The sequence below is a fragment of the Thamnophis elegans genome, chromosome 6, assembly GCF_009769535.1.
Source record: "Thamnophis elegans isolate rThaEle1 chromosome 6, rThaEle1.pri, whole genome shotgun sequence".
NCBI classification, from domain to species: Eukaryota; Metazoa; Chordata; class Lepidosauria; order Squamata; family Colubridae; genus Thamnophis; species Thamnophis elegans.
The window spans coordinates 62,808,561-62,822,252 of record NC_045546.1 but is presented as its reverse complement, the minus strand read 5'-3'; the positions used below and the strand labels follow the sequence as shown (position 1 = coordinate 62,822,252).

The 13,692-nt window shown below is 47.1% G+C and overlaps 1 protein-coding gene across 1 annotated transcript in view; it reads right to left on the bottom strand.

Moving 5' to 3' along the window:
• The window catches only part of SRPX (sushi repeat containing protein X-linked), a 169,652-nt gene that overhangs the window by 15,183 nt on the left and 140,777 nt on the right, over window positions 1–13,692 (bottom strand). Inside the window, 2 exon segments of the mRNA XM_032219173.1 lie at window positions 2,733–2,866; window positions 4,845–5,024. Of these exon segments, the coding sequence (XP_032075064.1) occupies window positions 2,733–2,866; window positions 4,845–5,024 (314 nt within the window).

Genomic DNA, 13,692 nt, shown 5'->3' with positions numbered 1-13,692 from the left:
CAGAAATTCAGTAAGGATAATTATCATTTTTTCTTTCAGATCTTCCTCCTTCTCTTCTGGTATGTTTTGAAATCTTAAGTAGAAAGCTGCTTTTTCGTTTTCAAGTCGGATTATTGACAATTCCAATTGTTTATTAAGTTCCCTATATTTTATTTCCATTTTTCCCATCTTCTGATCTGATTGTTGTATTTTTTCTTCCATACATTGGATTTTCTGTTCGTTGATTGTTAAGGCATTCTGTATCTTTTCAACTTTATTGTCTACATTTTTTATTGTTCCTTTCAATTCTCCCATTTCATTTTTTAATTCTTCGTGATTTTTCCTTGTTTCTGCTTGGCTTATAGCCAAGGTCTCCTGTATCATCTGGAGCATCGATTGCATGTTTTGCATTATAGGTGCTGGTCCCGCTGATTCTGCCATCTTTTCCCCTTTCTCCAACCCCCACGCACTCTCCATTGTTTTTTTATTTGAGGAGGGGGGCATTGCTGCACTCATTCCACAATTATCATTCCTTGGTACCACCTTTCAATACTTAAACAGTCCTATGTAATAATACTAGTAGTATTCTATTTGATTAATTTGATTAGTAAATATAAATTTATACATCACACCCTATTCTTATATCAATAAATATCTCTCAGTATTGTCGGTTGTTCAATATTCAGTTCTAATAATTAGTCTCTCTAAGTCACTCTCTCCCTGGTGCCAGTGTTAGAGTCCACGAAGCAAAAGACAGACCTCTATTTCTTGTCTCTGGCACAGCTCCAAGCTCCCAGTCAGATCAATATCAAATACTTAAAAAATTCAACCCAGCGGCAGAAGAGCTGGTAAGCAGAAAAAAAGGAAACTCTGTTTGCCAACCTGACTATTATGCAGTCACTTCTTTAAACCTTCCAAATCCTTCCAGCAAATTTTATCCCCTGAAGTCCATGTCGGGATTTCGTTCTTACTGTGGCTGATCTTAAGGTTGTTGCGGCTTTCCCTTCCTGTCCATTCTAACTCAGCCTCTTTGCACTGCTTCTTTTCGGCAAACTTAAACTGTAAAAAACAGCCTCTCTCCCGGCTCCTTCTTCTCTCAGCTCACCCACTTTGCCAGTTTCGCGTTGCTTTCCTCTCTGGATTGTCGGCAATAATAACAAGCACCTGAATTCGCCTGCTTCTATTTCTGTTTCTTCCTTCTATGCGGCCGCCATTGCTCAGTCCTAACCAGATGGTAGGATATTTCTTTGTCCGTTTAGGGGGGTTTCTCCTATCTGCCGGGGGATTCGCCTTACCACCCCGGCATCTGTAGAATATCCCCTTTGATCTGCTGGTCTCTTCAGGATCAGCAGTGCTCCAAAATGAGCCTGCATGAAGAAATTAGAGTTAGGGGTTAGAGGAGATCCCTTACCCTGCTCTAGGCACAGTGACGTCCCGGAAACTTTACCTTTAATTGTGAAATAGCACTTAGGAAACTATTTACTTCTGAAAGCTTATCAAAAAAAGGTGGGGTTACACATGAAATGGACAATAAATTTACTTTCACACCCAAATTCTATTTAATCCCATACACTTTTAAGACCATTTTTTTCCTGGAACCATTTTGGCCCATATCCAAAACAAAGAGCTCATTTCATTCTGCATTTATTTATTGGGATTTATATGTGTGGATCTATATGCCTGCCAAAACGATTTGGACTCATTTTGAAGAGGAAAAAATAAGCATAACTCCAAACTGGAGAAGACTATTATCCTCTAAGCTGAATTACTGCAGCAATTAGGAAATTAGGAAAGAGGAAGCAATTTTGCTGATTTGTCTGTGTCCCCTGTGCTCCTGTTCCATTCAATCTAGAATGTATTAAAGACTTTCTAGAACAGAGTGAGTAGTGGCAAAGTAGGGGGGTGAATTTAAAGGGAAATTATGAGAATCACCTTCATTGTTTAATAAGAACTGGAACTCATTTCATTCAATCAGTCCTTTGTGAGTATGTAGGTCAGATTATCATAACGTGTATTAAATAAAATGTTTGAATGAATGTTTGAATGTTTATTTTATTTATATGCCACCCTTTTCCCCCGAAGGGGACTCAGGGCGGCTCACAACTCAACCAAGGGAGAGGGATGCAGACAAAAATTAAAACGACACGCAACAATACATAATTTAAAACACACAAGAGTCATACCATTCGAGAAGGGGGTAGAAGCTTTTTAGCCCCAGGCTTGTCAGAATAGCCAGGTTTTAAGGGCTTTGTGGAAGGTCTGGAGGGTGGTGAGGGTTCGAATCTCCATGGGGAGTTCGTTCCAGAGGGTCAGAGAGGCCACAGAGAAGGCTCTCCTCCGGGTAGTCGCCAGTCGACACTGGCCGGCGGATGGAATTCGGAGGAGGCCTAATCTGTGGGATCTAATCGGTCTAGAGGAGGTAATTGGCAGCAGGCGGTCTCTCAAGTACCCAGGTCCAATACCATGAAGGGCTTTATAAGTGACGACTAGCGCCTTGAAGCGTATCCAGAGACCAATAGGCAGCCAGTGCAGCTCGCGGAGGATAGGTGTTATGTGGGTGAACCGAGGTGCACCCACGATCGCTCGCGCGGCTGCATTCTGGACCAGCTGGAGTCGCCGAATGCTCTTCAAGGGCTGCCCCATGTAGAGCACGTTGCAGTAGTCCAGAGAAAATACTATTAAAGACACTGTCCATCTATATTAATTTGGGAGTAGAATTAAATTTCATTTATGTATAATAAAATTTTCTTTACCTGCAATATTCCCAGCTGCATTCTGTAAAAGTAATTGGATGCAGTAGGAGTGGATATAATAAGCAACCTTCGTTTTTCGTAAAACTGATCTAGAAGAGCTGCTGCTGTCCTCACACCAATATTAATATTTATCACTGAAAGATATACAAAAAAATTAATCATGCTACCATGCCACCATGTTCATATAGAAACTTAAAAATAAACAACAAATCACATAGAAAAGAAGACAGAAAAATGCCAAAGTTTAAAAAGTGTTTCCAGCTCCTGGAGAAGGCTCAAGCTTTTTGTATACATTTTCAACAGACCCTATGAGAGTGCCAGAAATAGGCTCCAACCTCTTTTCTTCCTTTTCAAATCCAGACCACAGCACCATCCAACTAAGTAATTTATTTTTAACATCTGAAGTTATTTTTAAGTTGATGATGTAGAGCTTTGCATTTGAAAGAGGAAAGATGCTTTGGAAAGTTAAAATTTGCTGATGCAGCATCAGCCATCAATTTCTTAAAGCAGCTGGGTCTTTTTTCCCCCTGCATTGCTCTGCAGCACAATCCCAGGAGAAGTCTCATTTAATTTAAGCAACTGCAGACAAGTGCTATGTGAGTAACGATACATTCTTTGGAAGACCTTTTTCCCTTTGAGTTCCCAGTATTAGAAATTAAAAAAAAGATAGAAATAAAATCTCAATCTACCCCTCCCTTCATATCTCTAAACTTTATTATATGGCTTTTAATAATCAACATTTATCTAGAAAGATCAAGAAATCCACAGAAAAGGAATGGGATGAAGAGAAATACTCAAGTTAAGAGGACATCCATGAATTTTCATAATCTAGCAGGGACGTGCAGTCAGGGGAGGCAGGGGAGGCAGGGCCTCACCAGTGTCATGATGAAAAGAAAAGAAAAATTAAAAGGAAAAAGGCTAAGGTAGTTGCTGCCAGAGTCACTGTGGATGACTCTGCTTAGTGCTAACTGCAGGGGTAGGCGAGAGAACTACGTGCCTCCTTTGCATAAGGAATTTTTTGCCTTTTAACCCTTGCTCAGAGTTAAGCAAGGGTTAAAAGGTAAAAAATTCCTTATGCAAAGGAAGCACATGGTTCTCTGCCTCCTGCTCTGGCAGCAGCAAATCTTGCCTAAGTTGCCTTTTTCTTTTTACATTTTCATCATGGAGGACAAGAGGAGAGTTGAAATCCTCTGACACAGCTGGAAAAGGTATGTGGGTCCAAGGGAGGGGGCAGGGGGAGGAATTCAAAATTATTTGTAAGTAATTGTAATTTGTTTTATTATAAGTAATTTGTGTGTGTGTGTGTGTGTGCGCGTGCGCACGGGCTGGCACTTATTTTTTTTAAAAAAGCCATGCACTGGCATGCACTTTAAAGTGCCGGTGGGCTCTGTGGCCGGGTCCGAGGTGGCGGCATGCACTTTAAAGTGCCAGCACGCCTCCTGGCCATAAAGCAGGACATGTTTCACTCTATGGCGGGGTGAGGTGGCATGCACTTTAATGTGCCGTGCGCTGGGCTGGGCGAGTCCTGGAAGACGGGCGGAAGATGGCGCAGGTGTCCGAAGCCCCTTCTGTCACCATCCCTGAGGAGCCACCGCTGCTGCCTCACTCCTCCTCATCTTCACCACACATCACTGTAATCTAGGTAACCTTTTACTGAGTGTGTTCCACAAAGCTCTTCACTCCAATTCTAAACAGTACAGCATCATTTGTTTTTTAAGTTTAAAAAAGAATTTAAAATTATAATGAGGGGAAACTTTAGGAAAGAAACAGAAAGTATATTTATAGATTTTTTCCCCCATAAATTTCCATAGATCTCTAACACTGAAGATCTATGGAAAAAGAGAACTTTCTTGGCTTTAATACAATGAATACGAAAGTAAAAAGCAATACTAGTATGTTGTCTACCATTTTGCCAACCTATTAACAACATGAAATAAAGGTTTTTTTATTGCTTATTGGCAAAATAATATCCATTTAGTCTACATGTAAGTTATGTTAACAAAAAACTTGAAGAAACTTGAAGGGGTATTAGGTTAGGCTATGTTTCAAATAATGCACATAATCCTGATCTATATTCTTCTCTCTTACAGGATTTATTCATTACTCACGTACATGTACAGGTTGACTCTGTTCCTGACCAGCTTAAATTATACTGGCAAACTCTTGCTGGACTTCCCTGCAACTCGTATCCACCAATGCAGGAAAAGTCACAAGTTGCACCATAATTATCTCCATCACCAGAACATTTTATGTAGCCATTCTCAGGGGCATTCAATATTCCACAGCGCCTAACTTTAAATACAAAACAACAGAATTCAATATTCACCATCATTTACAATATATCAAAATGAAAATCTAGTACCTTCTTGAAAGATTATTTATTTATTTCTAGTTAACTAATTAATAAATAGTCTATAATCTATATATATTAATTCATGGGATAATAATAAGACTATCTGGGTAACAATCCTGTTTTTATACAGGGCTATCATTTATAAAGCTGAATTCTCAGTGAGCCTAAAGCCAGAATAATGTCACTAGTTATACCTCTTTGCTACGATGGGAATTTCAACTACAAACTTAATTGCATTGTTTTTATTTCCTAAGCACAACATATCACATTAATAAACAGAATGCAATGCTCAGATCTGATCAGCAATTTAATCGTTTATAGAATTACGTATATGACAAATTACTGTGCTAACCTATGAAGGTATACTTATCAAAATCTGAGAGAGAATCTGCTATCCTCAAGAGATAACCACAGTCAATCCCAGCACTATATGTAATAGAGATTATGGAGTACTAGTTCAGTCATACAAAATGCATCAACCTATTATCTTCAATGTTTTTAAAAAGGCTGGCTCCTGTTTATTGTGTTGTTTACAAAAGCCTGTACTAGTATAGTGCCTTCCAGATATATTGGAATTGTAACTCTGAATATTGGCCCTGATGGGTACATTCAGGAAGCTATTTGTCAGATCCTAAAAGTGATACTGCCATTCAATTGGGAGGAGGGGGGTCTTGGAGGCGATTTATTAGCAGTGCCTGTGACAATTGATATTTTACAACTGCTTTCCTAGCACCGAAGCACCTTGAGATCCCCTCACATTTTGGGGAAGGTTTATGGCATGGAAATGGACCCTTTAAAAGTGCAGGCAGTACTTGATTGGGAACCATCCTGTACACATAAACAGCTACAAAGCTTCCTGGGATTCGCCAACTTTTACTGCCAGTTTATTCCCACTTTTGCCAGATTGCTCTCCCCCATCACCAAGCTTTTAAAAATGAAGGGAAAGGATAATCCAAAACCGAAGCAGCCTTTGAACTGGACAATGGAATGCCAAGCTGCATTTGAAAAACTTAAATGGCTGTTTTCAGCAGAGCCAATTCTAAAATACCCGGACACAGAGAAACCATGCATCATACAAGCAGGTGCCAGCGATGTGGCAATAGGAGTAGTCCTGCTTCAGAAAAATGAGCAAGACCAATTACAACCATATATTTTCCCATCCAAAAAACTGAATGAAACTGAGCAGAGGTGGGCCATTTGGGAGAAGAGCTTATGCAGTTTGGTGGGCACTTTTAACCTGGAGGCATTTCCTAGAGGGGAGTAAGATCTCTTTTGAAGTCTAGACGGATCATAAAAATTTAGAAGCCTTAAAGACCCCAAGGAAACTCTCCCCAAAACAAGTATGATGGGCTCAGTACTTTAAATGGTTTGAGTTTATGCTCAGATATCTCTCCGGGGGGGAAAACTTTCTGGCAGATGCACTATCCAGATGCACTATCCAGAAAACCACAATACAATAGTACGAAGTCAGGAGTAATCAAACCCATAGTAAAAAACAATCAGCTAGCCACTAAAGTAATCACCAGATCCCAGGCAAAACAAGAAACATTGATGGACAATGACACCACCAAAACTTTTAAACAAGCTTTGGCCAGTGATGAATGGTTTTTGAGCCACAAATCCAGCTGCCTGATGAAAGATAACTTAGCTTGGGTGGGAGGGAAGTTGTATGTTCCAGCTAGCCAACGACTGTGCTTAAAGGCAAGGTGCCATGACTCCAGATTAGCTGGACACTTTGGTTTTGTGAAAATTTTACACCTAATTAAAAGGCAACTTCCGGATGGTGACATCACTGTGCCTAGAGCGGGGTAAGGGAGCTCTCCTAACCCCTAACTCTAACTTCTCTTTGGGCTCATTTTGGAGCACTGTTGATCCCGAAGAGACCAGCAGATCAAAGGGGATACTCTGCAGACGCTGGGGTGATAAGGCAAATCCCTGGCCGATAGGAGAAATCCCCCTAAACGGATGAAGAAATATCCTACCATCTGGTTAGGACTGAGCAAATGGCGGCCGCATAGAAGGAAGAAACAGAGATAGAAGCAGCTGAAATCAGATGCTTGTTATTATTACTGACAACCCAGAGAGGAGAACAACACGAAACTATTTATTTATTTATTTTATTATTATAGGGTTTGTATGCGCCCACTCTCGAGAGACTCAGGGCGGCTTACAGATAAAAGGAAGGGGAAACATACAAAAATAAAAACACATTAAATTCCACAACATTCATGGCTTAGGATGGGGTGGGATAAATCAACAGCCCCAGACCTGCCGGAACAGCCAGGTCTTGGTCACTTTGCGAAGGCCGGAAGGATAGTAAGGGTACAGATCTCCATGGGAAGATCGTTCCATAGGGCCAGAGCAGCTACAGAGAAGGTCGTCCCCCAGGGAGTCGCCAGTCGACATTGACCGGCCGATGGAATCTGGAGGAGGCCTAGTCTGTGTGATCTTATGGGTCTCTGGGAGTAAATGGCAGGAGGCGGTCTCTCAGGTAGCCAGGTCCTATACCATGTAGGGCTTTAAAAGTAATGACTAGGACCTTAAAGCGTTGTCCGGAGACCAATGGGAAGCCAGTGCAGCTTGCGGAGGATAGGTGTAATGTGGGTGTACCTAGGTACGCCCACTATCGCTCTCGCGGCTGCATTCTGGACTAACTGAAGTCTTTGAACGCTCTTCAAGGGCAGCCCCATGTAGAGCGTGTTACAGTAATCCAGTCTTGAGGTGACGAGGGCATGAGTGACCATCCGAAGGGCCTTCCGGTCCAGATAGGGTCGCAATTGCTGCACCAGGCGAACCTGGGCAAAGGCCCCCCCTGGTCACAGCTGACAAGTGATGTTCTAGCGTCAGCTGCGGATCCAGGAGGACTCCCAAATTGCGAACCCTCTTGAGGGGTGTATAGTTTCACCCCCCAGGCTAAGAGATGGAATAGCTGGACCATCCTTGGGAGGGAGCATCAATAGCCACTTAGTCTTGTTGGGATTGAGTGCAAGCTTGTTCATTCCTATCCAGACCCTGACAGCCTCCAGGCACTGGCACATCACTCTACGCTTCGCTGAGTTGGCACAGGGTGGACAGATACAGTTGAGTATCATCCGTGTATTGCTGGTATTTTAATCCCGTGCCGGCGTATGATCTCACCAGTGGCTTCATGTAGATGTTAAATAGGAGGGGGGACAGGACCGAACCCTGCGGCACCCCATAATTGATGGGCCTAGGGGTGGATCTCTGCCCTCCGACCAACACTGATTGTGACCTGTCCGAGAGGTAGGAGGAGAACCACCGTAGGATGGTGCCTCCCACTCCCACCTCTCGTAACCGTCGCAGAAGGATACCATGGTCGATGGTATCGAAGGCCACTGAGAGGTCAGAAGCACTAGGACAGAGGAGTGACCCCTATCCCTGGCTCGCCAGAGATCATCGATCAGCACGACCAAAGCAGTTTCCGTGCTGTAACCAGGCCTGAAACCCGACTGAAAGGAATCCAGATAATCAGTTTCATCCAAGGTCCGTCGGAGTTGAAAGGCCACCACCTTCTCAACAACCTTCCCTACAAAGGGGAGGTTGGAGACTGGATGATAGTTGTTCAAAATGGCTGGGTCCAGAGAAGGTTTCTTCAGGAGGGGTCTCACCACCGCATCCTTTAGGAGGTGCGGGAAGGATCCCTCCCGGAGAGAGGTGTTAACTATCATCTGGAGCCAGCCACATGTCACCTCCCTGCTGGTCGAGACCAGCCAGGAGGGGCACAGGTCCAATATACAGGTGGAGGCACTCACCGCTCCCATGGCCTTGTCCACTTCCTCAAGAGTGACAAGTTGAAACTCGCTTCATAAAATCCGCTCAAGACCTTCCCCTATTACCTCGGCTGGTACCGTGCAATTGGAGTCCAGGTCCGTTCGAATCCGAGCAACTTTATCCGTCAGAAACTGGACAAATTCCTCAGCTCTACCCTGTAAAGGGTCGTCCGCATCCCTCCCTTTCAAGAGGGAGCGGGCTATTCTAAACAAGGCGGCTGGGTGCGATTCTGCGGATGCAATAAGAGCGGAAAAATGTGAACATTTTGCCGCCCATATTGCCATGAGATAGGTCCTGATATAGGCTCTCATCAGTGCTTGGTCAGATTCAGAGTTACCAGCCCTCCAGTGTCGCTCTAGGCATCTCTTTTGGCGCTTCATTTCCCGGAGTTCCTCGGCGAACCCAGGAGCCCTCCTGGATCCACTACCTCGGAGAGGCCGTAAAGGCGCAATCTGGTTTAGAGCCCCCGCCGCTGCTGTATTCCAAGCAGCGACTAAGGACTCTACCGGACTGTGGACAAGAGCGTCAGGTATTTCTCCAAGCGCTGTCTGAAATCCCATAGGGTCCATCAGGCGTCTGGGGCGGAACCACACAATTGGTTCCCCCTCCCTAGAGTGGGGGATTGGTTTCCGAAAGTCAAGCCTCAGTAGGAAGTGATCAGACCATGACAAGGGCAAGTTCTTAATGCCCTTCAAATCTAGATCACGTCTCCACTGCTCCGAGAGAAATATGAGGTCAAGTGTGTGACCCGTTGAGTGAGTCGGACCCCGAATTACTTGGGTCAAGTCCATGGCTGCCATGGAAGCCATAAACTCCTGCGCCCCATCAGAGTGTTCACCGAGCGAAGGCAGGTTGAAATCCCCCAGCACCATAAGCCTGGGGAACTCTACCACCAGCTTGGCTACTGACTCGAGGAACGATGGGAGGGCTGTTGCAACGCTTTTGGGAGGGAGGTGGCGCAGTGGTTAAATGCAGCACTGCAGGCTACTGCTAGATCAGCAGGGTCAGCGGTTCAAATCTCACCGGCTCAGGTTGACTCAGCCTTCCATCCTTCCGAGGTGGGTAAAATGAGGACCCAGATTGTTGGGGACAATATGATGACTATTTGTAAACCGCTTAGAGAGGCCTGAAAGGCCTATGAAGCGGTATATAAGTCTACTGCTATTGCTATTGCTATAACAACAAGCCCACTTGACCCTCAAGGTCCAACTTCACCAGCAGGGACTCACACCCGACAAGCTCCGGAGCAGGGATCCTACGAGGAACTAATGACCTTCGGATGATGACAGGCACTCCCCCACCCCTTCACTGAGGTCGCGGCTGATGGAGCACCTGAAACCCTTCTGGGCACATTTCAGTGAGAGGGACTCCTCCCTCCAGGCCCAGCCAGGTTTCAGGAATACATGCCAGGTCTGCCCCCTCTTCTAATATTAGGTCTCGGAGGAGGGGAGCTTTGTGAACCACAGACCTGGCATTTAGCAACAACAGCCTGACACCAGGGCCCTGACAACTCTCGCCATCTGGTCCTGGAGTGGAGCTAACAGGGCCGGAAGGAGGGATCGCTGTGACGTAGCAGACCCTACTTCCCCGGTAATGGCTAGCCCTGAAGATCCCATTGTACCTGCCCCTCCCCATCATGACCATAATGCTCCGGCCCACCCCCACACCCGTAGACCCATTCCCTTCCAGTAGCCTCCGCTCTCTCCAGCAGCCATTATGTTTATGTTTATGTTTATGTTTATTCATTTATATGCCGCCCTTTTCCTTCGAGGGGGACTCAGGCGGCTCACAACTCAAACAAGGGAAGGGGGATACAGACAATTTGACAAACACAAAACAATACATAATTTAAAAGCGCAACAATCATACCATTCGAGATAGGGGCACGGTTCTTTAGCCCGAGGCCTGTCGGAACAGCCAGGTTTTAAGGGCTTCGCGGAAGGCCTGGAGGGTGGTGAGGGTGCGAATCTCCACGGGGAGTTCGTTCCAGAGGGTCGGAGCAGCCACAGAGAAGGCTCTCCTCCGGGTAGTCGCTAGTCGACACTGGCCAGCGGATGGAATTCGGAGGAGGCCTAGTCTGTGGGATCTAATCGGTCTGGTGGAGGTAATTGGCAGCAGGCGGTCTCTCAAGTACCCAGGTCCAATACCATGAAGGGCTTTATAAGTGACGACTAGCGCCTTGAAGCGTATCTGGAGACCAATAGGCAGCCAGTGCAGCTCGCGGAGGATACGTATTACGTGGGTGAACCGAGGTGCACCCACGATCGCTCGCGCGGCTGCATTCTGGACAAGCTGAAGTCGCCGAATGCTCTTCAAGGGCTGCCCCATGTAGAGCACGTCGCAGTAGTCCAGTCTAGAGGTCACAAGGGCGCGAGTGACTGTAGTGAGGGCCTCCCGGTTCAGGTAGGGATGCAACTGGTGCACCAGGCGAACCTGGGCAAATGCCCCCCTGGTAACAGCTGACAAGTGGTGTTCAAAAGTCAGCTGTGGGTCCAGGAGGACTCCCAAATTGCGGACCCTGTCTGAGGGGCGTACTGTGTTGACCCCCAGCCTGAGAGATGGAACACTTGGCCAATTAGTAGGCGGGAACACACAGCCACTCGGTCTTATCTGGATTGAGTACAAGCTTTGTTAGCCCCCATCCAGTCCCTAACAGCCTCGAGGCCTGGCACATCACGTCCACCGCTTCATTGAGTTGGCACGGGGCGGACAGATACAGCTGCGTATCGTCCGCTACTGGTGGTATTTTATCCTGTGCCGCGAATGAACTCACCCAGCGGTTTCATTTAGATATTAAACAGGAGGGGGACCGGACCGAACCCTGCAGTACCCATACGTCAGGGGCCTAGGGGTCGATCTCTGCCTCCGACCAACACCGACTGCGACCTGTCCGAGAGGTAAGAGGAGAACCACCGTAGAACAGTGCCTCCCACCCCCCACCTCCCGCAGTCTTCGCAGAAGGATACCATGGTCGATGGTATGAAAGCCGCTGAGAGGTCAAGGAGCACTAGGACGGAGGCATAACTCCATCCCTGGCTCTCCAGAGATCATCGATCAATGCGACCAAAGCGGTTTCCGTGCTGTAGCCAGGCTCAAATCCCAACTGGAAGGGATCTAGATAATCGGTTTCCTCCAAGGACCGCCGGAGCTGAAAGGCTACCACTTCTCAACAACCTCCCCACGAAGGGGAGGTGGAGACTGGCGAGTTGTTTTTTAAAACGGCTGGATCCACAGAGGTTCTTCAGAAGGGGTCTCACCACGCCGCCTTTAGAGTGGGGGGGAAGCAACCCTCCCGAAGGGAGGCGGTAAAACCACCTGGATCCAGCCCCCGTGTCACCTCCCTGCTGTTAGCAACCAGCCAGGAGGGGCACGGGTCCAGTACACATGTGGAGGTACTTACATCTCCCATGGCCTTGTCCACGTCCTCTAGGGTAAACAGCTTGAAAATCAATCCAGTGATGTCCTGCCAGATTCTCCCTGGTGCCCTCAGTCTGGTTCTGCGCAATTGGAGCCACGTCTGCACGAAGCGAGCAACTTTATCCGCGAGGAATTGGACGTAATCCTCAGCTCTGCCTTGCAAAGGATCGCTCGTATCCCTCCTATTCTAGGAGGAATGGTTATCTGAACAAGGTGGCTGGGCGCGACTCAGCGGAAGCAATCAGAGAGGCAATGTGTGTTCTTTAGTCGTCCTAATTGCCGGAGGGAAGCTCTGATGCTGGATGTTAAAAGTGCTCGGTCTGACTCGGACTTACTGGATCTCCATCGTTGCTCTAGGCGTCTCTTTCGGCGCTTCATCTCCCGGAGTTCCTCAGTAAACCAAGGGGCCCTCCTGGATCCACTGCCTCGGATCGGCCGTAAAGGCGCAATCCAGTTAAGAGCCTCTGCCGCTGCTGAGTTCCAGGCAGCAACCAGAGTCTCCCGCCGGACTGCAGACGAGGGTATCAGGAATAACTCCAAGCTCCGTCTGAAAGCCCAAAGGGTCCATAAGTCGTCTGGGGTGGAACCACCTAATCGGTTCCTCCTCCCTACAGTGGGGGTTTGGTCTCCGAAAGTCAAGCCTCAGTAGGTAGTGGTCCGACCATGACAGGGGTACGATCTCACTACCCCTCAAACCAAGATCACAACTCCACTGCTCCGAGAGGAATACGAGGTCGAGCATGTGACCCGCCGAGTGAGTCGGGCCCCGAATTACTTGGGTCAAGCCCATGGCTGTCATGGAAGCCATGAACTCCTGTGCTCCATCAGAGTGTTCACCGAGCGAAGGCAAGTTGAAATCCCCCAGAACCATAAGCCTGGGAAACTCAATTGCCAGCTCGGCTACCGACTCAAGGAGCGAGGGGAGGGCTGCCGCAACGCTGTTGGGAGGCAAGTACGTTAACAGCAAGCCCACTTGACCCTTGAGGTCCAACTTCAGCAGCAGGGACTCACACCCGACAAGCTCCGGAGCAGGGATCCTACGAGGTACTAGAGACTCTCGGATAACAATAGACACACCCCCACCCCTTCACTGGGATCTCGGCTGATGAAGCACCTGAAAACCCTCTGGGCACATCTCTATGAGGGGGACTCCTCCCTCTGGGCCCAGCCAGGTTTCAGTAATACATGCCAAGTCTGCCCTCTTGTCTAAAATTAAGTCCCGAACGAGGGGAGCCTTATGAACTACAGACCTGGCATTTAGCGACAGCAGCCTGAGACCAGGGTCCTGATTACTCGCGCCATCTGGCCTTGGAGTGGGACTCATAGGGCCGGAAGGAGGGATCTCTGTGACGTAGCGAGCCCTCCTTCCCCGGTAACGGCCAGCCCTAAAGTCCCCGC